At 35.9% G+C, this 26,537-nt stretch overlaps 1 protein-coding gene across 1 annotated transcript in view; it reads left to right on the top strand.

Moving 5' to 3' along the window:
- Nucleotides 1-26,537, top strand: part of DNAJC1 (DnaJ heat shock protein family (Hsp40) member C1) — a 114,968-nt gene that overhangs the window by 40,449 nt on the left and 47,982 nt on the right. Inside the window, exons 2-7 of the mRNA XM_075419506.1 lie at nt 4,040-4,141; nt 4,957-5,003; nt 11,454-11,619; nt 12,516-12,613; nt 13,679-13,772; nt 23,214-23,304. Coding sequence (XP_075275621.1) covers nt 4,040-4,141; nt 4,957-5,003; nt 11,454-11,619; nt 12,516-12,613; nt 13,679-13,772; nt 23,214-23,304 — 598 coding nt within the window. The remainder of the gene's footprint in view (nt 1-4,039; nt 4,142-4,956; nt 5,004-11,453; nt 11,620-12,515; nt 12,614-13,678; nt 13,773-23,213; nt 23,305-26,537) is intronic.

The following is a 26,537-nucleotide window of genomic DNA, read 5'->3' as shown; positions in this document are numbered from 1 at the left end:
ATCGTAGAAAGCTATCAGATTGGTCAGGCATGATTTCCTCTTGGTGAATCCATGCTGACTACTCCTGATACCTTCTTTTCTTCCACTTGTTTGATGATGGCCTCTAGGATAAGCTGCTCCATCACCTTACCCGGGATGGAGGTGAGGCTGACTGGCCTGTAGTTCCCTGGGTCCTTCTTCTTGCCCTTTTTGAAGATTGGAGTGACATTGGCCTTCCTCCAGTCCTCGGGCACCTCTCCTGTCCTCCAGGACCTCTCAAAGATGATGGAGAGTGGCTCAGCAATGACATCCGCCAGCTCCCTCAGCACTCGTGGGTGCATTCCATCGGGGCCCATGGATTTGTGGACGTCCAGATCCCTCACACAGTCCTCCTCGACCAAGAGAAAGTCATCCTCTCTGTAGGCTTCTTCTCTTACCTCCGGGGCCTGGGATTCCTGGGGGCCAGTCTTAGCACTGAAGACTGAAGCAAAGAAGGCATTCAGTAGCTCTGCCTTCTCCGCATCCTCCGTCACCAGGACACCCGCCTCGTTCAGCAGCTGCCCCACATTGTCCCTAGCCTTCCTTTTGCTGCTGATGTAGTTGAAGAAGCCCTTCTTGTTGTTTTTGACATCCCTTGCCAGCTTCAATTCCAGGTGGGCCTTGGCCTTCCTCGTCGCATCCCTGCATGCTCTGACCACGTTCCTGTACTCTTCCCAAGTGGCCTGTCCCTCTTTCCACATTCCATGGACCTTTCTCTTCTGCCTGATCTCCGCTAGAAGCTCCTTGTTTAACCATGCAGGCCTCCTGCCTCCTTTGCTCGATTTCTTTCTCAGGGGGATGCATTGCTCCTGTGCATGGAAGAAGTGTTGTTTAAAGAGCGACCAGCACTCATGGACCCCCCTGCCTTCGAGAGCCCTGGCCCACGGGATTCCTCCCAGTAGCTCCTTGAAGAGGGCAAAGTCAGCCCTCCTGAGGCCCAGGGTTTTGATCCTGCTTATCGCCCTGCTTCCTCCACGCAGGATCCTGAACTCGACCATTTCATGGTCACTGCAGCCGAGTCTACCTCCGACCTTCACATCCTCTACCAGTCCCTCCTTGTTTGTTAACATGAGGTCCAGCAGCGCGCCTTTCCTTGTTGGTTCCTCCACCACTTGCATCAGAAAGTTATCATCGATGCTCTGTAGGAACCTCCTGGATTGTGCCTGCCTAGCTGTATGGTCTTCCCAGCTGATGTCTGGGTGGTTGAAGTCCCCCATGAGAACCAGGGCCTGTGACTGTGAGGCTGCTTGCAGCTGCCTGTAGAAGGCCTCATCAACCTCCTCCTCCTGATCAGGTGGCCTGTAGTACACACCCACCGTAATGTCACCCTTATGAGCCTGTCCCTTAATTCTAACCCACAAGCTTTCAACTCGTTCCTCATTTGCCCCCAGGCCAAGCTCAATGCACTCTAGTTGCTCCCTCACATATAGAGCAACTCCACCACCTCTCCATGTTGGCCTGTCTTTCCTAAAGAGTCTGTAGCCATCTATGACAGCATGCCAGTCATGCGAGTTGTCCCACCACTTTTCTGTGATGGCGACCAAGTTGTAGCCGTCCTGCTGTATAATGGCTTCCAGCTCCTCCTGTTTATTGGCCATGCTACGTGCATTGGTGTAAACACACTTGAGCTGGGCTGTCAGTCTCACCCCTGGCCTTGGCACGCGAAGCCTGGGCTCATCCCTAGTGAGCTGGGCAATATCCCCTCCCCCTTCGAAGCTACTTGTTGGTGTTATTGTCTCCTTTTCAACCTTTAGGGGCTTAATTACAATTAGCTGATAGGTTCATAAAGATCACTTTCATGGTTTAACTAATACCGTGGCCAGTAAACTATTTTCTGATTTTTATTTGCTGTAGCAGTGTTGAAATACTACATTTTGTTTTGAAGACAAGCTCACATTGTTTATGAAGTGTCTGACTGGGGTGGTAGATGAGGAGAAATAATGTCTAAATTATTTCTGGTAACTAAGATGAATGATCTGGTTTTGTAAATTTATAAATTTTTGTTTCAACTTCTCAAGGTGAAGCAACATAAATATTTAAGCAACTTTATTCTTTCAGAGTTAACTTGGGATCTCTTACTTGCGTAAGCGTGAAACAGATAAGCTACCTTTTGTCCTGGTCCTTTACACAAATAATCATGCTGCTCCCAAATGAAACTAAAGTTTAAATTGTTCTCATACAACTGGAAACACTGTAACTTTTTTTTGCTTGTTTGTTGTTTGAAGTAATTGGGAAAATACTGTGGGAGAACTCTCTAATATGCTTGTGTCTGGTTTTTAACTGTTCATCAGGAGTTTTCCAAAAAAGAATACCAAGCGCAGCTAAATGTGTGACAGAGAAGGAATAATAAGCTGCGGTTTGTCCCAAATACAGGGTCTGGAGATACTATTTTCTTGAGATTATTATGGTCTCAATCCCTAATTTTTAAAAGATTTATTTGCTTTCATTTTTGCAATTATTTCGTATGACTCTGTTAAGTCTATATCTCAAGAATTTAATGATTCTTTTTGCTTAGAATGGATATTTAGTCACTGTCTCTTCCTTCCCCTTAACCAAGAGTTAAAAATAAACCTATAAAACAATGGCAGTATGAAACAACTCACTGGCAGTAACAAGCTGGAAGCACGCTGGTACTTAACCAGGGGAATTCTGCTTTGGTGTGCACATGCCTTAGAAGTAGGTGTTAGAAAATTTAAAAATTAAAAAATGCATATGAGATCTTTTCAGGAGAAATCTTCCCTGGGAGTAATAAAAGCACCTTCCTTTGATAGACAAGAGACTACAGAAATTTTGGCCTTGCATTTGGGGATAATTGCAGCTTCCTTAAAATATAATTTCAAAGTTGAATTTTCTCAAATTCTGCATTTTCCCCTGCTTTATCCTTTTCCCTTTCCCCTCCTCCAGTCTTTCTCTAATATTCACTTCTGGCCCAAACTTGTATACAGCATTATTATAGCCTCATGTTATAAAACTGAAAATTTTAAAATGAAAATAATGATTTGTAATAAAAAGCCTGACAGGCTAATTACAGTATTGCATTAATTATTATCTTATTTCAGCTCTGTTCCTCTCACAGCTAATTCAGATCTGGGTCTTGGTGTTTTTTAATCCCTACCAACACTGTAATTTTGAGAAAGAGAATATACTGGGGAACAATATATATAAAATCAAGAAATAAAAATTGTCAAATAAACAGCTGATTTCTGAAATGTTGCCTTGGACATGTTAGTAATAGAATGCAAGTAGTTCTGTTTAAATGTGATTCTTTGTGGATCTTCTGGCAAGTGTAACACCTATATACTACATAAAACAACTCTTGAAATCTTCAATTTCTGGATATCTTTATAGCATGTACTAAATAGCTGTCATTAATTCAGAAGCTTGTGCATTGTGCAGCGAAGTTGGTAATTCATGGATACATCTTACATTCTGAGTTGTATTTTTTTTCCCAAAGTGTGTGCAATTCTTACAATCATTCAGGTATAGATTGATGTGAGTGTTACAGTATAGCTTTAAGATTGCAGTTTGAAGCTACTTTAGAAAAATACAGTTCTTCAGACAGGGTGAAGCTGAAGTTGAATGAAAGTCCTGTTAGTGTTGAATTACATGTAAGTGTCAATAAAGGAAAAGTTCATAGCAAGTCCTGATTTTGGGAAGTTGAGCATGATAATTTGCTGAAATCGTATCTGTCTTGAAGATAGGCAGATGCAATAATTTTCAGGTTTTTATTTGAACTTTTAAATGGTGCAGAAGGTGCCTGGGTTAGTTTTTAAGCAAGAAAGTGTTTAGAAGTTTTGTCAAATATCATTGTAATGAATGTATGGTAATGAAGGAAATAAAGATAAAAGATGAATTGGTCTGAAATGTTGTTCAGTCATTTAGATTAGGCTAGTTGCATGGGTTGGCTGTTCGATATCTCAAATTATGTTGCCTTAGTTCCTGCACTTGGTTGGCTGTCTTCACGTCTTAGCAAAGTTCTGGGAAGTAGTTTCTGACAGTTTGTTTTGTTTTTCTTTTTCAGGATGCCTCGTCTGCAGACATTCGGAAAGCATATCGAAAGCTTTCACTAATTTTACACCCAGACAAGAATAAAGATGAAAATGCAGAAACACAGTTTAGGCAAGTAAGTGCTATGTGTGGCAATAAAAGTTTTAGGGAAAATAGAATCAGAATTTTTTTATGCTGATGTTTTAGTAAGAACAATTGTATACCTTTGAAATGGTTGTTGAACATTGAATTACACTTTTCCTGATGTAGCTAGATTAAAAACAAGTATACTTTTTTGGAATGAACTTGTTGAACAACTCAGATTTAGTATTTACCTGTATATTAAAAATAATTTGAATGTAATAATTAGATTTATACTCTTAGGAGTAAAATATGTTTTGTGCTTTATGTAATACTGTTCATAAATAGCCTTTTCAAAAGCAGTAGGGAACATTTCTGAACAGTTCTCAACGCCAATCATGTGTAAGCATAATTTAATGAAAATAATTCATTTTAGTTTTTGAAATTTCCCCTTTTGAATCTTTACAGAGTGAAACCACGAGACTGTTGTAATAAGCTGTACCTTTAAAAGTATATTCCTGGTGACTAAATACAGGTTACTTAATTTCAGTAAGATCTTTAGGATGAAATAAATGATACCTTTTATTTTTAAGGTGTGACTGAGACAAGACTCGGTTGACAGATGTGAGGAGAAAAAAGTCTTTTGTAGAAGTTGCTTGTTTGTGGATCTGATGACACTTTGTGTATGAATATGTCACTGTTTCTTTCGCATACTGAGTTTGCTTCTTAGTGTTGTAGGGAAAAGTGAAAACTGGCAAAGAGCATTAGTTGGCAAATGTAAAATATGGTACTACTATTCAGACTTTATAAACTCAATCCTAAAGTAAACTTTCTTAAGTGTGTTTTTTTCTTTTTCTGTTTTGCTTTTAGTTGGTGGCCATCTATGAGGTTTTAAAGGATGAAGAAAGGAGGCAGAGGTGAGTTTGCACAGGTTCTTAAATAAGACATTCATGCCAGTGTTATATTGACATCCTATTTGACTTAATTGTAACTCTTCAGATGATTTTTTGCAGAATTTAAGTTCGTAATTCCTATGTAGCTGTTTAATTAAAGATTGGATGTGGCTTTAAGGGGAAGCTGGTGTGTATTTTTCTGTGATGTACTAGTTATTCTCCTTTAAAACTAGTATTTGAAAGAACGTTAAAAGCTAGCTGTTAGTTGGAGCAGTTTTTTTAACATATCACTTTTTGGTGAGTTGTGTCAATTAGCATTGCTTGTTTTATTAAAGCTGTGGTAGCCTGCTGATTCAACTGTCACTCATATCTGGCTATATCAATAAAAGGTTTGTTGCATGATATTTGGGGATTATTTTCGGTATATGTCTTCTTCAACATTGTTTTCTGTTGCTTAGTTCAATGTTTTTTCTTTCAGATGTGTTATGTATAAGACTGTAAACTTTGATGTACATATCAATTATTGAAAAAAAATTTATGCTAATTGTCCTTGCTGCATCAGGACCAGGTCCAGCAGTACCTGAAGGGGATAGGATTAAGAACTGAAAACCTGGGGCTGATCTGAATTTCTGCAAGACTGTTTTGAACTTTTTTTTTTTCCTTTCCTTTTAAGAGGATGTCCATTTTGACTAATGATTGTCAGGAAAACTGGGCCCCTGAAAGAGTTCTGCTTTTAGGTTGGAGTTTTAGTAAATAATTTTTTGGCCTACAAGTCTTTAAACAGGGCTTCACGAGACACTTCTTGAAGGATTTTTGGCTTTGTAGACATCTTGGCAGGAGTCCAGGTTTTATAGTACGGATTATCTACTGCTTGATAATCCTTTCTTGAAGTGTCATGAAAATGTACTTCATAGAACTACTTTTGGAAATTTGTGGGAGTTTTTTTCACCTCTCATAAGACAATTTCATTGTGAAGTTCTATCAAGGAAAATTTTTTAAAAATTGTTACTTAAGTGGTTTCACACCACTTGAAAAGTGAGTTACCCACAAAATTTTCCCACCTTTTTGTTTATAACATTGTTTACATACACTTTGTGATATTGCCTCACCGGAACTTAGTTCCAGCATGGAACTTCTAGATAGCAGGTTTTTGCATGGAACTGTGATGCCGTAGCTTGTAAAAATTATGTTGTTAAGCTTTGTATACGTTATGAATGGCACTAACTTATCCAACTTATTTGTGAGAATATTGTTAATTAGTGCAGCACAGTAATTACAAATGAGTTGTTAAAGCAGCAGTAGATTGTTCTAGCTTGGATTGATTTCATTGTCAATAACTTTTTTGTATGTAGACAATGTCATATTTTTCTTGCACAGTGTGGGTGTGTGGTTGATATTGCTTCTATAGTTGATGAAATACAAAAGTGGTGGATCAAATAGTGGTTAACTTCAGACAATTTTCTGGAATTAATATGCAGAGTTTAGAAGTAACATGTACAGTAGCAGGGCGATATGATCTCCTTTCTTTGAGAAAACCTTTGTTGATCAGATTTATTACACACTGTAATGATAAACTCCCAGTCTGTCCTGTATCCTGTAAGGCATTGTTGTTGCATGTCTTTAAAACAAGTTTTAAGTTAGTGTGCTAGGAGCTGCTCCCCCTGTAATACTGTTTTGGTTGTAAGGTAACTCCTGGGTTTCTCGCAACCGTTACAGCAAAAGAAGGGGAACAGTGACTGCTTTTTGGAACCTTCCTACTTTAGATGTTGATACTTGGCTATGCGTTTTGTGAGGTGATGGACCTAGTGGAAGAGGCTCAAAATTTACAGTCATGCCCTAGCACTGGGGAGAAACTATAGTGCACACTTTGTCTCTTGGGGCTTAGCAACTCAGTTTTGTCCTGATTTCAGACATACATACTTGAGTCTGCTGTAACAAGGCTTTCTGCCAGATGCCCCCCCCGGCGCCTCATGACAGTGTGGTAGTTTTTATTTCTGAAGTAACTCAAAGACCTGATGGAATGAGCTGGAAGTTAGTTCCATTTCGTACAAATTAGTTGGTGATGAATTCTGGCAGTTTAGCTGGGAATCCCTTCGCCATTGGATACCTAGATGGTGTGGGGCATGGGATTACACCACCTTAAGAAGAGTGAGCTGCAGGCTTCTGCTTCTGTACAGTGAAGGCAGCCATACCTGCCTCTTACTCTTCGTCTCAAAAGTGATGTAACTGGTCCTGGTGTGCATACAGAGGGTGGAACCAATAAAGTTCACTGTAGGAGTGATTAACCTATTCTGAAACAATAAAACTGGGTCTAATTACACCCTTCCTCCATGTCTTGGTGGATGTCAGAGGTGTTAATTGTGTGCGTGTACAGAAACAGTGTTCTAAAAAGGCGGATCTGTTGGCAAGCTATATGTAATTATTTTTCTAAACCCCCTGTATTTTCATATTTATCAGTGAATTTTTACTTCATCTGATGGCAGAAACCTTTTTTAAAATATTATAGTTCTTCTACTGACAACAATAATACAGGGCTTTATAATGAAAATGTGGTTTGCTTTTTTTAATAAAGTTATATAGTTTCTTGTGAAGTACACTAATGTTATTAGTAATATTACAGAATATAGTAATATTACTGTGTCAGTACTTTTTTCTTGCACACTTTGACTTATCTATAATAGAAACATTCTCATATTCTAACTTTAAACACACATGCACCATTGTTTAACGTTGCAGTGTTTAACGTGAAATTAAACATACATGCAGCAGAACATAATATTTTGTTTTGTGTACACACTGCAGACTGTGTGAAATTCTACAGAAAAGTTTATCTTTAGAGTATGTAGAGATAGGTGCATTTCCTGAAATACACTTCACTTTAGGGCATTTATTGGTAAATCAACTTGATGATGATAAGTTTTATTAGCCTTTGATTATTTTTAATTTATGAAAAAGTAGGTAGTTTTACACACTTTCTACTAATTGTAATTAGGAAAAAAAATCTTAGATTTTAATTCCATTGTTTGTTCCCATTTTAAGGAGCTTTTTTTACCTACCAGGCCTATCCTCTGTAACAATGTGGGCTTGATTACAGGAAGCATTTGCAAAGGAATCAAGATATACTTGTTTAGAGTAAGAAAAGTGTTTATCTTAACTCTCATTATAATTAAATGTATGTATTCATAGGTATAAATTGTTCTAGTTGATGTTGAAATGGATGTCTTTGACAGCTTGAGAAAAAAAGGTCCCCCAAACAAAAAAAGCCACTGCAGTCTTCCCATAGTTCAGAATAGATCTCATTAATTCAATGTTATAGTATATGCACTATATCACAGATCTCTGAAATTTGAAATATGAAATGCAGTGGCTTTCTTAAAGGGAAAAGTAAATTATAATTATATTAAAATAGATGATACTGTAATTAGCTACTACAGTTAATGGATTTTTTTTTTTCCTGCGGTGTAATTGGTTATACAGAGAGCTCTAATAACTATTTAATGAAACTTTACAGAAGAACAAAATTTAATAAACTAGCACTTGGTTGCTTGTTAGTGCAAGACTCAAGTCTTGTATAGAATCCTGAGTTTTAAAATTAAGATTCAACTTAAGTTATAAATGGGTGGGTTTTTGTCTTTTTGTTTCTGTACTGGTGCTTTGGTGTTTTTTAGCTTGCTGACTGCTACATTTCAGAGGCAACTGGCAGACATACTCATATGTCAAAGATTTGCTACGTTCTGTGTACATATGTCTGAAGAAAAAATACTGCAGATGTATTTTTCCTTTTCAGCTTGATTTTTTTTTTCTTACACAGATTAACAGTTAATATAGGTTGCCAAAAGAAGAATGCAGTGTAATAAAATTTTAAACGTAGTTCTTGATGCATGTGGATTAACTAACTATCTTTCATAGTTAATACAGGTTTCTATAAAGAAAAATAATTCCAAAAAAAATTTCTCTTCCTTTAATGAGAAACTTGCTTTTAATTAAACAACATCCTAAATTTGGAAATCGAGATTTAAAAATTATAGGAAGCTTCTGAGTTTCAGTAGGATCATTTTCCAGTTGAAAACCTAAAAATCGTTGATATCTTTATTTTTCAAATACAGAGCTTAATTACTATTGAAAGCAGTGATTTATCTTTTAACAGTATATATTCTAAAAAGTGGGTTATAATAGAAGCTATCTTCCCTTAAAATGGCCAGTCGTGTGAGCCATAATGCTCATTGATAGTAAAATCAATAGAGCATTGATTCTGAGACTTAATCCTTGGAGACTGTTGTTCAGAACAGCGGACATAGCCTAGTAAATAGAGAGTGCTGTTTAAAGTGTTTAATGCAAGAGACTCTGCTGTCTTAATTTATTTTTTTCTTAACAGAAAATTTATAACAGAACATGGTTACCAAATGTTAGTTTGCAATCCTGTTTTACATATTACTATATTTTTTTACCGTTAGCATAGGTGGACCTTATTTAACGAGTAACCAAATTTTCAGTACATCAGTTAACAAGCCTTAGTGTATAAGAAACGCAAATCCTTAATAAATTTCTAGTAGTATTTTAAAAATACTCTTTCTTGATTCTACGTATATTTCTCTGAAGTTTTCAAAGGAAGAGCATCTTTTGTGAAATCTTGTTATCAACCTAATTTGTTTTAAAAATGGTTTTGTTTCAATAATAATTTCTTGTATCCTAACAATAAACTGTTTATCAAATGCATTATTATTTTTTAAATGCTATAACTTTTACTTCGTTCTTAAACAAAAGGTTAAATAGAAGTTTTAGTTTTGAAATAACATGCCAAGTAGTTTTTCTGAACAGTGTTAAGGCATCAGTAGTTAATTTGTTCTGACTTACAGGGCAAGGAAAATAGTGCTACTCCAAATTTTAACATAATGTATATTAATCTTAATATTCTCATAATTGTCATGGAAGATGGAATTTTGTAATACGAATTTTACTTCTGGTAGCATTCAGAACACTGCAGAATCCTGAGGTGTTAAATCTTTCGCATAGAAATAATGGTACCAACTTGAACAAATGTTTTCTCAGAAGTCAGCACTTCTGGATGCGCTGAATTAAAGTATATTTTTAAATTGAAAACCATTGCCTCTTTTTCTGCTTAAAAAAAGTGAATTTGCTTGTGGAAATTTTGTTAGTACATCTCCAAGGTATCAATTTAATAACTATCAAAGTAGCTAGTGCAGTTGTTGCATTTAAATTGATTTACATGTCAAGACTGGCAGTTTAGCAGCTGCGCTATTATTCCTGGATCGGTCAATTTACTTGAGAAAAACCTACTACTGAGTTCTACTGACCTGCATGACAATATAGGCCCTATTTCTATTCCTGTAATTAGGCCTGCGACTAACTCAGAATATTTTTAATTAAAATATTTTGGTCAATGTGTTGCACCAAATTAGGCCTTTCAGTGCAGATTTAATTCTGGAAACAGTGTGATTAGAATATGTAATGAGTTGTGTTCAATTTAAGATTAACAGGTTGTGCATCTTGAACATACAGGTTTTTGAGTTTACTGTAGAGACTTTTGTTTGAAACTTTACTCTGAAAAGTTAATAAATAGAAAAATCTGTTTTGCCTGTGATTTATTTTTGAATTGATGATAACATACTGTAAATAAAAGACCCTAGACATACCAAGATATTTCAAGACATTTGTGTGAGGAAAAACTGACAAATTGTCATAAAATGGTTTCTGTATAGAAAGTAGTATTAGTAAAATTAAACAGTTTTAAAATAGATTGATTTTGGAGACAGCTTTTCAAATAGAAAATCAAAATTGTTCAGCTATGGTGAACTTTGTTTTCTAATCTCATAATCAAGCCGGTAACTTAAATTCATATCTGACACAGAGTGGATGTGAAGTCTGGCAGCACTTTTACCTAATGGATATTGTGCTGCTAAAAGACAAAACAAAAGCAAACATGCCTCTCCCCTTCCCCCAACACTTGTGCTTTTGATTTGTAAAAGAAAAAAAAAAGGTTTATAGTGTTTGAGACGTTTGTTCTTTGCTACCTGTTTACTAGTTTGTGGTTTGTTATTTAGTTCTATAAGAGACCTGCCCACTGATTACTAGACAGGTAGAACTCATCTACATGTTTAGAAAGCTGTTATTTCAGAAGTGAATGAGCTGGGAGGGATGTTGCAAGAGCGATCAAACTACACACACACACACGAACACGCACACGCCCCCCCCCCCCCCCTTCCCCGCAAACACCAAATACATTTCCCCAGCATTTGGTTCTGGATTCTGTTTGTTTCTGGATGCCATTCTAGCAGCTGACAAAACAAGGCATTGCTCTATTAAAAGACGAAACAAAACCAAAATGAAATGATCTGTTGTGTGTGTATTATTCAGGTAGTCTGTGGATTATAATTTGTTTTGTTTTATAATTGGATGGTTGGGCTTATTTCATTTTTAGCTCTCCATGAAAGCCTGTTATATTTGCCACTGTAGGTATGATGATATTCTGATCAATGGACTACCAGATTGGCGACAGCCTGTATTCTACTACAGGCGGGTGAGAAAAATGAGCAATGCTGAGCTGGCATTACTCTTGTTCATTATACTCACAGTGGGTCATTATGCTGTGGTTTGGTCAATCTACCTGGAAAAAAAGCTGGTAAGTATTGGTAATAAATCAAACTTGCTTCAATTATTAGTATTGAATTTCCTGCAGAAATTTGCATATTATAGGGATCCCTACCACTTCCCCTGTTTTGATTTTGGATTTTTCACATTTTAAAAGGATTATATTTAAAATGGTGATAATTATAGAATGAGACATTCAACATATCAGAAATAGTAATCTAAAAACTACTTGATTTTTCTAGAATTGGTAATAAATGGCAAGAGATGGTTCTTTGGTTTTTAACTGGAAGGAAGAAAAGGAATAAAAACTCTTCTGTCGTCTGTTGATGCAGAATCATATGCTACTGTAGTCATGTCTCTGGTTTTCCTAAATGTTGTTTAAAAATAATGAGGTTTTATTCATTTAAAAGTCATACTTGCTTTGCCTTTGGTCTTAGCTAAATGCTTTTTTGTTTTGGGTCTTTGTTAACAGGATAGGCATTGGTAAGCAGTATAAACCACATTATTTTGTTATTATTTTATTTTTTGTCATATGAAAATCTGTTGCACTTAGTAGACTAGAAAAAAACCTAAGCATAAGTTCAAAAATATTCATACATTAGCATCTATTTACTTTTTTTATTTTCCACTGCATTATTGAAGTTGATGAATGAGAAAGGAGGCAAGTTGAATGCTTTCTCCTCTTAGAAAACTTTGATTGCTATGGAGATACACATGAGTGACAGAACTGGACTTCATGTGTGTTTAAAGACTGGATACCATGGCAACAGTTATTGTTAAGATAGATCATTTTACTTAATCATGTAGGACCCCAGATACATTTGCATAAATGCTACTCTACTGTTTACCCTTCACAGAAGAGTCCCAGTAACATTTGTGGTTTACATGTTAATGATAACCTGTAACCGTAGTTCTTTCTACATCAAGGATGAACTGCTTAGCAGAAAAAAGAGGGAGAAGAAGAAAAAAACAAGCGGCAGGAGTACAGATGAAGCCAAACTTGCTGCTCTAGACAAAAATGAAAGGTGGGAAGGAACTCTCTGGTTTTCTGCATTTTAAAACATTTTATGAGCTACTGGTTTAGTTCTATCATTTTCTCCTTGCATCTTAGTTACTTTTCTCATATAATATTTCAATATTTGTAGTAACAGCCACTGCTGATACAAAGTGTGCCAGGGTAGATATGTTTCCAGGTTTTGATTTGTAAATAAATGTGTGGTGTTTATTCAGCAGATCAACAATAATTGAAAGATGAAGGCTGAATTAATGGTATCTGGCTTACAGAAGGGTATTATTTTTACAACTTGGTTTTAGAAAATTTTACAATTTTTTCTGTCTTTGAAGACTTTTGCCTTTGATTACGAATAACAAATTTCAATTTATTTAAGCTTTAGCTAATTACCATACCAAGCAAGGAGTTTTTATGGGGTTTTAATGCTTGTCTGATTTAATGCTTTTTATCTGATTAACTTAAAAACAAGTGTGTTGGTAAAGGCTTCTAACACCATTGTTTAGTTAAGAAACACATAGAGAAATAGTGACTTTCAGAACACTCCAAAAGATACCACCATTTCTTCTATTAATTCATAGAAAGAAATAAAGGGTTTAAATAGTTCACACAGCAGGGGCATGAACTGGATCAATGCAGGATGGAGATCAGAGACCATTCTGCCTGTCGTCTTTCCTGATGACATCAGAGAGTAATGCTCCAGTGAACTGCAAATGACATTAATTTTTATGTATTGTTTTGTTTATGCTACAGTCTTCATATCTGGTTGTCAGCACTTGTGAACACTTGGTTGAGACTTGAGGGTGTTCTTGGTTCCGGTTTCTTTAAACTGAAGCGATTATGTGGCTTATGAATTTGTCTTCTCGAGTAAAAGCTCTTTTTAAGAGATTAAAATACAGCAATGATTAGAAATTAGCTGTTATGTATCTTGAATTAAATATTCAGAACGTATCTTTAATATTATGTAGTTACAAATTTTTGTAGGAGTTGACAAGTGCTGATCATATTAAAGGATAATGGGAAAGTTCTGACTGAGATTGTGTAGCAATAATGAAAAACTTACAGTTTTATTTTACTGCAGAGTACTGGACAAACCACAGTGGCATGACTTACTTCCATGCAAGCTGGGAATATGGTTCTGCCTCACAGTGAAAGCTTTACCTCAGCTATTCCAGGTAATAGTAATGATTTGAAGTTCTATTACTTTATTTTTCTTGATGGTGGTGTTATGCATAATCAGATGTGTTTATGAATTTTTTGTCTCAAGCACATAACGTGTATATATAAAACAGTTACTCTTTGGAGGCAAATGTAATACATAAGTGCATCAAAATATGAATATATTTTAACATGCTAGGGAATTCAGCAGCATTTCCTGTTAGGCAAAGCTACAAGAATAGATGATGGGAGAGGGGTCAAATATATACATCTAATTAGGAATAGAGGTGTCTTTTAAGTGATCTGTTAACAAAAATATTTTTATCTCAAATAGGCACATGCTATGTTTTCATAGCAAATATTGACATGCCATTTAAATTTGGCAGAACAGTGAAATTACTTTTTGTGATTGAGTGAAGTGGTTTTTTTTGGAAGTAACTGCATGATGATATAAATTGATACCTGAAATTACTAAGGTAAAGTAACAAAGGTATGGTTGTAATTTATAAACATAAATGTGTCAGACTGTCCACAATTGTATTTTTCAATCTAATACTAGAAACTGTAAAATTTAGCTGATATTCAGCCAGTGTAAGTATTGTCAGATCAGTTACCAGAATTAACTGTCTTAATATCACGTGCTCACTCTTTTCGTTTCCCTTGAATACACTGATTTGATTTTAATGCCCTTGTCACTGCTGATGAATATGGATCAAGGAATGCAAGGTGGATTTTACTATGGTTTACAGGAAAAACTGGGTATTAGTTCTGAAGTATAAATAGTATAAATGGCATCGATGTTCAATTTCTGTCTATATTCAGACAGAAAATGCCGGAAAAAGCATGTAATTCATAATTCCTGAACTGTTAGCAAAAGCCTTGTAAAAGTTCTAAATGTAATGAAGTCTGGTCTTTCAGCATCCATTTTTATAGCCTTTTAACTTTTCCTGGAGAGATGCATAAGTTAATATCTCTTCCTCTTTTAAGAGCTTCATCAGAACTCTGTGGTTATTTTATTAAAGAAATCTTTCTTTTTGGAAATTTTTAAAGCAAAAATGATGATGCTTAATTAGATCAACTGTTGTGTCCACATTAAGCTTTGATGTTCATCCCTCATTGAAGTAAGTCAGATGGAGAAGAAGTAAGTTCAGCAATTGCTGTTGATGCATTTTTTTTAAACTTTCTGCAGACTTACAGTACTTTCACTTTTCCCTTAATTGTAAAATATTCAAAATATTACAGAATCTAATGATTCATGAAGAATTTTAAATTGAGACTTCTCATAATCTTTCTAAACTTGTAATTTTTTCATTTTTATGATTTTTAGATAGTCTGTTAAGTCAGTATAACAGGGTTCAGATTTGCTGTTCAAAAAGCAGCTCTTATGTCTGCCAGAATAGGCAGAAAAGATTAATACAACGAAAATGTTGTTTGCGCTTTGTAGACACCTAGCCAATACCTCTTAATGGATTTAAAATTCACAGCAAATTAATGGTAGTGGTAAAAAGCTGTCCAATAACTCATGAAAAATTGGAGACCAGCAAGCAGGAAATTGGTGGCAGGGGAAGCATGATGTAGAGGAATTCGGAGCAGGAAGGCTTTGGAGCAAGGAGGAAATGAAGAGATGGGGTTCTAGAGTAAATTACCCCGTATGTAAATTACACTACCATTTAACTCCAGGGTTTGTTTTGTTGTGTAAGATGACCTGCCAATTATGTAAGTTAAAATGCAATACAGTATAGGTAATCTTAAATATTAATAATATTCAGGACTTCAGGTCACTGGAATAAATCACTGTAGCTTATTATTTAACAATACTTAAAGAAGTATTACCTCTTCTGAAGAGCATAAGACCAGCAGTGACCTCATGTTGGAGATGTTTTCTGACACGACAGTGCAAAAGATACCTTGTATGTTGTAGCTAGCTGGAGTTGTATTTAAGGTTTTAGCAAGTTCTGCCTTAATTGCAATTACCAGCATATAGCAAAAAAAGTGTATGATTATATGATTATACCCTGGTACAGAGAGCCTGTTCTGAATATAAGTGCTTCTCTCTTCAATAATGCACTAACATAAGCTTGAGATTTCAGAGTATTTCAGGCTTTTAATGTAAGTAGAATCACTAGAGCAGCTTATCTACAAGATAAGACTCCTGCAGATACTGAGTGATGTCTTATGTGCTAGTTACACGTGCAAAATATTTAACAAGGTGTTACAGTGGTTGGCATAAGGATGGGCGCTACAGATTTTAGTTGTTTGTTGAGTTAATTTAAATGATTTCTTCAGTCATTTAAGAGCCAATGAATTATTTTCAAAGTTGGCTATCATTCTTCTGCAACTCATGCAATTGTAGATTGACTTCTAAAAAGGCATCCGTATTTAAGTGAACCCCATTTGGGACAGAAAAGGGTAAGACTTAGCAATACTTTTAATGAAATGTTGCTTCTGCCCGTGCCTGGCTCTCATTTATCCAGTTGAGTGTCTTTCTCCTACTTCCCCTCCTCCTTCAAAATGTCAGATTTCAGAAGGAGGCACTTAAAATAATTAAGGTGGGCCTTTACTGAAGAAAAATGCTTTGTTTGTATGCCCTTGTGATGGCCTATGCCATTTTATTGTAGGCTGCATTTTATGTCAAGAAACTGGAAGAAAAATGGGTGAGAGGAGGATGAGAGAAACTAAAAAATGATTTTTTGTTTTTTTGTTTTTTTTTTTAAACTTGACGATTGTATTTTGAGAGAGACTGCAGAGGTTTCTATATCCACGTATTTAGTTAAATTCGGGGGTGAAAACAGCATCTTTAAGCTTGTTTGAAGAAGCAAAGAGAACAGAATACATAAAATGTATCATAAATCACATATCTGTGGTGTGAAAGAAACATTAAGTGGAATGTAAATTACATTGACTATTACCAAGTTTAATTCTTATAATGTAGGCTCAAGAAAAAGATAGAAAAAGAATGCAAATTGTTTCTAGGGTCATTTATACTTTACTCTTTCATGAGAATGACCTGGAAGAAGGCTATATATTTTTAAAAATAAATAAAAGAAGTGGAAAAAAAAAAGAAAACTCAATTAAAGTGCTTATTGGAACTGAAAATTGTTCTTACAAAGAAATAAACCAGCTAAATATAGTGTTCAAGAATTTCAGTTAAAATGGTGAATGTATTACAGAATAGACGGTTGTGTTAAGTATACTTTTCTTTTGTGGGAGAACAGTCATATGTAAATTGCACTTTATTCCCAAAACAGCTGACTAGAGCTTTTTCTTTGGATGTGCAGACATACAGCTTAAGACAAGTGGTCTTTCTTAAAATTGTTGTTAATTATTCTTCACAAAATATTTCCTTCAGAAAACTGAAGATAGGAGTGTTTGTTAGTGTTCCTGTCAACTACTTTTCCTCCGCCTTGATGTGGTGAAGCTTATCAATGAATGTCTTTATTTTTACACCAACTTCATTAATGCCAGTCAGTACTAGGAAATACTTTTTTATTAGTTAAATTGTGAGCTGGCTCTTGTTCTGAGTGTAATGAAGCAGAAAGCATTTTTGTTTGTTTCAGACAGAAGTGAATTCTTGTTAAGAAAATAAAGTTGCGTATTATCTTCTATCTATAATAGTGTAGGTGTAGTGCATACACCCTAGGAGTGAACCATTGGAAGAACTTCTGGTGGCTCACCGGCAATGAGAAGGCAGTTCAAGCTCAATATGCACTTGCACTGCACATAACCTAGTGAGATTATCAACAAAGCTTTCAATTACAATTGAAACTTTTGTTTATAAAGACCTTTGTGTAGCACAAAGTGAATTAAAACAAAAAGGCCAGTAATTTATTTTTATGTAGACTACCAGATGGTAATTACTGTGGCTGATTTAGTAGCCTGGAATGGATTCAAACTACTGACCCAGAGGTGTTTAATTTCTTGGCATTTTTTCCTCAGGTTTTCTTTTAATCCATGATTACATTTCAACACCTGTTTAGAGATGGTTCAGCTTTGGCCTTAAATGGATTGGCAATGTGTCATTAAACTCAAGAGGCTTTACCAGCAGGGCATCTCCTTTGGCAAAGTTGTCTTTTAAGCAAGATTTGATTAGGTCAGCAAACATGTATGTGGGTTGTTTTTGTCTTTGCATATGACTTTATATAAAATCATCGTGTGAGATTAAAATTTATTGCATTTAATAACATATGCCTTAAAAAAGAGATTTTTTTAAAGAGCTTTATTGAAGTCAGTAAGGTCAAATATCTCCTAATTCGCAGCTTTACAGGGTTTTGACATGTTCCAACTTACTGTACTGCACCAATGTTGATACAAGTTGTGGGGAGCAAGCAGTTGCAGGATGTGTGGCACGAGTGATTGCCCATTTGCTCTTTTTCTTGCTATTTCGCAGCTGTTGGGAGAACCAAAGTAGGGATGAAGCTCTTGACCCTGAGGTCAATTAGAAGCTTAGAAGTGGGTCAGAAGAGAGTGGATGGTAAAACAAGTATTCTGGGTGTATGCAAGTGAGCAAAAATAACTTGTGTCTAACAGGGTACTGTCTGAGGCTCTGGACACAAAATGTGGTTTTCTGTATAGTAGAAGTTTTGAGTAAACGTAAGATACTAAAGAAATTTGCCTTTAATCACCTGCTGTTCTGTGGTAGCCAATTTTGTTCTGCTCTTTCAAATCGCTTACTGTGTGTCTGCGTATCCCAGCACACACGTTAGAGGAGCGTAGCTCGTGTACGAGATGCTGCTGGCGCTCAGTTAATGGTGCTGTTCTGTTGTGGTATGAGGCATCACGGGGTGCGAATGGATCCCAGGGAGGCCTTGCAGCATTGGCCTCAGTTCACTGTTCTGGCTGCCTTTGTTTCACCGCTGTGGATGTGGAATACACAGCAGATGCTGCATTAGCACAGCCTGCTGCTGGTCACCCGGTGTGTCGCAGGCTTGGGAACCACGCTTCGACTGCCCACAGGCTGGTCACAGCACAGCTGAAGAGCCTGGCCACACCTGGTGTTAATCCAATGTCAAAGGATGATTTTCTGATTATAAAGGAGAAAGTAATGCAATTCCTATTTATTTACTAGTTTGCCTTTGAGTAAACATGTAAAAATGCCAAGGAGAAATACAAATCGTAATATTTAACTTTTTTATCATTATTTCTTACCGTAACACATTGATATTAATAGTTTATAAACCCATCAAAAGAGTGCTTTTGCTGTGGTATAACCGCTGGCATTTTTATTCTGTAGAAATAGCAGATTGAAGGTTGGATGTTGCAGTAATTTTAATTTGATTCCTTTTTCTCTCTTTTTTGTATCAATTATACAAGAACACTGTACTCAAAAAGACAGAAAACTAGTTCAGGAACTTCATACAAATATTTCTCTATTAAGTTTATAGATTGATTTAATAAGAATTAATGCAAAGAAAATTATTTCAATATACTGATTTTAAGGATGGTTGTAGGAAAGTTTCTAGTTAACTGTAAATTCTGAGAGGATGCATTTTGTTTGTATCAGTCCTTCACCCAGAAAACTAAAATGTGAAGCTGATTCTATTGCAAAATCTGTAATGAAGTTTCACATGTGGCCAATACAGCAAGTTGTTTCCAATGTCTACCTCATTTCTTCTAATCTCTAGTCTTTCTGAGGTGGACCAGAAAGCCAGGAAGATTGACTGTAGCAAAAAACCCCCCACAAAACAACAAACCAACAAAACCTCATCACCCTCCCCGAAAGTCAAGGAGAGGCCAGAGTGACTGAGTCTTACTCGGAAATGAAGTTTTTAGTTCCAGAATTAGTACAGTTTGAATAAATACTGCATCTGTTGATTTAGAAACAACAAACAAACCGAAAACCCCACAAAAATACCCAACCTAAACCCCAAATCCCCAAACAAACAAAGAAAAAAAACCCCTTAAAATTCCAGTATCAAGAATTGCTGCATTTCTGCTAAACTGAAGTGCAGCTTTGTCTTGGCAATCTCAAATTTATTGACATGAGATGACACTGATACAAAGAGGAACTGAAATACAAGATTTTTTTTTTCTATTCTTGGTTCTTATTTGTGGTTAAAATATTGAAATTATGTTAATTGTTACTTTTTTTCTTCTGCCACATTTTTTGAAATTTTTGGTTAAATACAAGGATAGTCACAGGAACTTCCTGTACGTGGCAGTTGAAATATAATTTAGAAATACTAGTAGCAGAATTTTGTGTTTCTGATACACTCTTTTTTCATTGTGTTCCTTTTTGGAAAGTGTGTATTTGAAATCAGAGTATAATAAACCAGCATGTATTAGCCGTTTTCATTATTCTTTTTGCTTAACTACATGCATATTACTGCTTTGGTGGTGAAGAAAAGTAATGTATTTGATGTTTTTTTTAAAACTTCTCAAACTTCTGCAAATGAGAACAAAGTATTTCTGGTTAGGTGAGCTGGAGATTTTAGTTAGAACAGTTCCAAGAAGGTGTCTCTTTCCTCTGTCCCTTTCCACTCCCAGAAGGACAAAAGTGTTGCTTTTCTTCTGTTTATTACCTATTGAAGGTGAAGTATACATCAGGTATAAAGTTTTGATGTTGTGCATATTTTGAGCTGTTTGGGGAAAGATTCTCTAAATGACAAATCATTACTGAATCTTGGGGAAGGAGCATTAGGTTGGAAGAGGCTGTATCTTTATTGCCAGTGTTTTTAGGGCCCTAAAATGTTTGTATCGAGGCAAAATGGCTGCTTAAATTTATCACTTTGGAAAAGTAAAAAAATCTGAACATAAATCTATTTCGAAATACTCTTACTACCAAAACCGAATGTGCTTGAAAATGAATATTCCTGTTTAGACTGATACTATTGAAAACTTAGGAGGAGTAAATTGAAATGTGCTTGTTTAGGTTAAGGCAGAAGTTTTCTTCAAAGAACTTCCTATTTTAGACTGTTTCCCAGTGGTTTTTCATTTTGACTTATAAGGTCTAATATAGCTTGTGTCTGTGGCTAAAATCTTTACTCAGGTATGTCTTTTAATTTCATTTTACAACCTGTAGAGCCATTTCGTACGCTTCTGTGAGAAGGATTTGATTTTTCAAATTTTCAAAATCCATTTTGATTTTTTTTGGTTGTTTTTTTTCTTTGCTTTACTTTATAGGTATAAATTTTATCTGTGCTTCAAAATGTGCAGTCTCCTGTTTTTTTGTGATTATGGTATCAGCCTTAATAAACTGTGATTAATAAGATAAAAGATTAATGTTGCCTTTGTTACCTGCATATTACTCCATTTGCAGTGATAATCCATTTTATATCTATGAAACAACAATGCTACTAAATTTCATTTATGTGCTTCTGACTAGTTTTCTTTGTTGTTCAGCTATTGTGTCTCATTTTCATCTGAGCCGCATTTCCAATTGTTCCGTGATTGACATGCTAGAGAGATTGACAGTTACCCCCTAGTGCCTGCTGTCTGGAGATCCCACAAGAAATAATGGATTTTACACCAGAATTTAGCATCAAATGTTGGCTTTCAGTGTCAAATGGGTTAAACTTAAATGCTGGTTAATTGTAGCCATTTTGAAATCATAGCCTTAAACAAAAGTGTTTTTTGGATATCAGTATGTCCGCGTCCTGTCTATGCCACGCAATCCAAATGTCTCAAACTTGTAGCAGAAGTTAACCATTGTATTTATGGTTGTTTCTGTTTCTTAATGATGCAAATAGTCCAAATCTGGAGAGTACAAGGAAAGTTTCCATATGTGGTAGGGCGTTTGTATTTCAGGTAAACCAAAAAGAGAACCGATGCTGATCCTAACAGTGTTCCAACATAGAAACTGAATGGTTCCTCGAAGCCTTTATATGTGCTGTTAATGGTAGTCTTCCTGTACCTGTGCACATTTTTTTAGCCCCGATGCTACTAAAAGCACCTGTCTCTTCCACATCCCCCAAACCAAAACTGTAAGCGTGTGAGGTGCTCTAATCTGTTATGTTCTAGCAGCAAAAAGCTATGCCAGACCTTTAAAGTTTCTTCTGTGCTTGGTGATCTCTTACATAAACCTGGCAGAAAAATGTAACTTCCTGTTTCCCGTACCCAAATGTAAAGACAGAGTGAGAAGAGGTATTCTGGAAGGAGATGAAACCTTGTTGATGTTTTGTGGGAATTTGTCAGAGTTATTCTTCAGGCACTCTCACTTGCATCGGTGAGATGTCTCCAAAATATTATAAAGTTCTGCTTAGAGCTGGATTAGGATTCTGTCCTGTGTTTTCCCACCTCCCTCAAGTATCTGTGAAGGGGTAGATGCCAGTATAACGCAACAGTTATGTCATAGTATCTTTGGAGATAGCAATGTTTTTGGATGGCTTCTACAATTAAAGGCAGCAATAATGACTGCTTAACTCGGTTTTTATTTTCAAAATTTATTAAGATGTGTTACTTCATTTTTAATGAGCCCAGGTTTTGTTCAAATTTATGGGATTACAGTTGAAATTACATTTACTGATGTTTTACAATACATTCTACATTAAAATCTTAATCACCCTTTATATGTGATAAGTGGGACTGTTAAAGTAATAACAAGAATAAAATTATTTTGAGCTGTAAAGAACTTTAGGTTTATCTAATACTATAATTAATTTTTATTTAATGCAATAGATGTTCTGCATGCTCAGAAATGATAAATAATAATTTGTCTATTTCAGCATTTCTATTATAGATTCATTGGTTTTGAATGTGTATAGGAATCTCTTGAACTGGTGAGAGTCTCCATACCTCTTGCTTCAGCAATCCGATTGTTCATGTTGGAAAGCTTTCAGTGCAAATCTGTAATTACTAATTCAACAGATTTTGGAAATGTGTACCTTGTTGTGAGATTTGTGACAGGACTTCTAGTTTTATGTGTAAATTTGCCAAATAGATTTCAGATTATAATCTAATCCTTGGAGAAAAAACTTAATGTATATTTTCAGTGCTTTAATAGCAATATAGAAGTTGGGGTTTTCTGAAAAAAAAAAAAGGGGGGGGGGGGGGAAGAGAATGAGTTGGATTTTGGAACATGCAGTTAGTGAGTTAGTGTTACCATAATGAGTTCACACCAAGATGACTGCTGCCTAGCAATTGCCTTTGTCCCCGCACACACTACTTGAATTAAAAACTTTTCTTTCTTCCTTGAACTTCCAGATTGCTGATGTGAGCAAAGTGGGTACATAGCCTCTTACAAAGCTGTAGGTAGTGATCAGAAATGCTTTTCTAACCATTTTGCTTTTCAGGTTGCCAGTGAGCATCATAGTCTATATCATCAACACTATTACAGTTGAACGTTTTATTACACAAAAATTCTACATTCTAAAAAAATACTTTCTATACTGAAAATTGCTGTAACTCAAGGAAACAAATGTATCTTAAATTTTTTTGCGAGGTTAATTGAGAAATTAAAACAGAGCCATTGCGGTAACTTGTTTGTATAAGGATGCTAATGCCATTGCAACATTTTCTTAAAGGATGCCAGACAATTATATGTAGAATATAAAGAAACAAAAATGAAGGCGAAAGAAGATGCCCTGGCTAAGGCTGAACTTGAAACACTTCAGAGTGAGTTTTTACCACTGTCTTAATAAACAAAGATGTAATATAATTTACCTACTACACAGGATGTATATGAACAAACATTTTTATAATCTTCTAAAATACGTGATTTATAGATTTCTGTACTGCTGTTAAATATAAATAAGCTTTTATTTTGTGACTAATTTTGCAGTAGGCTTCTGCCTTGTTCCCATAGAAGCGTAAAACTCGGGTGATGGTTATATCATAGCAAGAACAGCATACTTTGCTAGAAATGTTGCTTTGCAGGAGGAGGGAAATCTCAAATGTAGAGATATCTAAGTATACATTTTCAGAAGTGACTTCTTGCGTTTTGAGTGTTCTTGTATTCTCTTTGTCTGTAAATATTTTTTTAATATTATGTTTAATAATTGTGCATATTGAGTTGATTTTTGATAGAAATTGAACATAATTTGAATTTCCAAAAGCATGGATGCAGACTTCAGAGATGGATTCATGCTGTTGTTGAAATAAATGCCTTAAAGTCTTTACGCTCTTATAAAAGACCAGAGAAGGCAATTAGCATTTCTCTTAATAAAGTAATCAGAATAATTATAGGTGACTTTTCCTTTGCTTCTTTCAGTTACTTGCTTTTGACAGTGATTAAACCTACCCTCTTCTGAAGACAATTTTAAAAGTTTTTTTGTCTGTGTTTGTATGTGCGTGCTTGCTTTATTTACTGTACTTAAGTGCATGCTTCTAAGTTCCTTTATTCTGACAAGTGCATTGAGTGCCCTGTAACAATTTACTAGCTTTGAGTACGTGTAAACCTTTAGGCACTTAAAATACAGCTGCATTATTTATATTTACGAAGTAGCTTAATTCTGTAAAATCAGCAAAGAGATCTAGTTTCAGTGATAATTTCCAGCTTAGCTGTAGCTGAATCTATTTTGAGAAAATGGGTAACATTCAGCACCTCAGTGAGCATCATAGACGGAGGCCAAATCTAGCAAAATAGTGCATTTAATGCTTGTTAGGGAGGCCTGCCATTTTGTTTGAGGTACCTGCCACAAAATGGGGCCCTTGAAATGGGTCTTGGCTCAGGTTATTAAAAACTTGTTAAATTGTCAGATAGTAATGTATTGCCATTGTTCAAAATAGCTGGCATACATTCTTCATTGAAATCTGTGAACTACTGTTTTAAAAGGACTCGTTTTTGAAAACAGAAGTGCGAGTGAAAGTATAGAGTCATTGAAATCGTAGTGTGCGTGTTCCTGCATTTCACTGAAAGACCACATGTGAACTTTTCAGTCTTTCTTCTCTGCCAGATGTCACGCAAGAGTCCCTTTTTGTTGTTGTTGCCTCCAGTAGCAGTGCCCACACATGAGAAGTGCAGGTTTGGCACTCCTCCCCGTCCAGGACAGGCCTGACCCCTTGCAGAAGCACCCCCCTGTCCCCTGTCCGGCTGAGAGTGTGACATGGCGTGTGAACCCCGTGTCTGCAGGGTGACCCGACATCACTGGCTGAGCAGGGGCTGATCCTTGCCGGTCTCACCAGTTGGCCTCCTGATCCCGCTTGGTAGGCTTGCTGGCAGGGAGCAAGAGCAAGTTTTTAGAGTCACCACCTGTAATTAGCGAGTCTGAAATCTGGCACGGAATTATTTTGGTCAGTCAGAGCAGTGCTATCATTGGGAAGCAGAATGAGCTGTCAGTTGCCTTTTTTTTTAAAAGAAATAAGACTCCCAAGGGAAGAACAAGAGATGCATCTGTAGGCAAAGAAAAGTTATGGAATTTTTTACTGAAGCTTGCATGCAAAGAATCTGTTAGATTTGCTTATTTCATTATATTATTCTGCATTGTCACTTCACAAGTAGCATAGAAAGGTTGTAAATCACCAAACGTGCATTTTGTTTGCCCCTGTTCCTCTTAATTTTAGAGACTCTCCACAGAATGAGAGTTCATAATAACAGTTCCATCTATCTAATTGAGTAAATGTATCTCATGCAGATTAGCAATAGCTGTTTAACAGTGCTTGTTTTCTCGTGACCTAATTGCTAGTTTACCCCCGTGTCTGTCTGCTTTCCTGCTGAAGTTGTGCGGTATTCTGTAGGCAGCCTGAACTAAAACCAGGGAAGGGTACTGGAGGAGGAAGATTTAATTTGCAAAGTAGGAAAGATAGGATGGTACTGAGAGATGACATTAAAGTGCTGTATTTGGTAAGGAGTATGAAAAAGTCATTTCTTGTAAGTCAATGTTATGCACAATTTTTATTTATTTTTGTGGTGCTTTTGCAGTGTTTCTTATCAGATGTCAATCCATTCAAAACTGTCATTACTACCTTAGTAAAATACAGAAGCATTGCAACTTTACCTTAGAAAAATATAGCAACTTACAATATGGACCTTGTGTTTCTAGGAAATGTGGTTTTGTATGAAATTACAGGTAACTGGGTGTCTTATGTACAAAAATAGAAATGGTTTGCCTTACATTTTCTGATGCCCTTTTCACATTTAGATACCAGAACACAAAATTTATTTTAAAATGCAAGTGCTTTCATTAATAAAATTTCTTTTAACTTCTCCCTCTCCTGTAGTGTCACATATGCGTATAATCCTTGCATCAGGAAATGATTCTGTAACAACAGATAGCCCTGTTCTTCGTAGTCATGGGTTGTAAACTAGAATATATAGTAACTGAACTGAGTAGTCGTTAAACTGAGAAGACTTAGACGTATGTTGTCAGGACAGATGACTCTGCCAAGTTTTTAAACTTAAATTGCAAGGTGTGAGTAGTTGTCAAGACAAATCCTGGCAGCTCTACTGGTCCTTTTCTTGCGTGGAGTATTTCTTTCAACCACATCCGTTTTGTGGGGGAAACACATCTGTTTTTCTTTCTTTATGCTTATCCTTGGTAGTTCTCTTACTTTCTGTTCTTTTTATGTTTGTTTCCACTGACCTTCAATATGAAGACTTAAATTTATGTTTTCAAATACGCCCTTTTAAAGAAATAGCGCCTGCTAGATACTGCAGGTGAACTCTTCATTGGCATGTCAGTTACCAAACGTATTTGCTTTGTAAATCCAGAATTCTTGCTCTGATGTACAGGGCATCTGGAACAATCCATGGCAAGAAACCGTTTTGTTTCTAGTTGTAAACCATGTTGAACAGCGCTTAGTTTTTTGGTTTTTTTTCCTTAGCCCTATCATTCAAGCTTTAACTGAAATGCAAAGTTACTAGCCTTATGGCTGCATGACTAGCCACTTTTCTGTATTGGGGCTTTATG

This window comes from Opisthocomus hoazin, chromosome 4 (genome assembly GCF_030867145.1).
Source record: "Opisthocomus hoazin isolate bOpiHoa1 chromosome 4, bOpiHoa1.hap1, whole genome shotgun sequence".
NCBI lineage: Eukaryota > Metazoa > Chordata > Aves > Opisthocomiformes > Opisthocomidae > Opisthocomus > Opisthocomus hoazin.
This window is presented reverse-complemented; position numbering and strand designations above follow the sequence as displayed.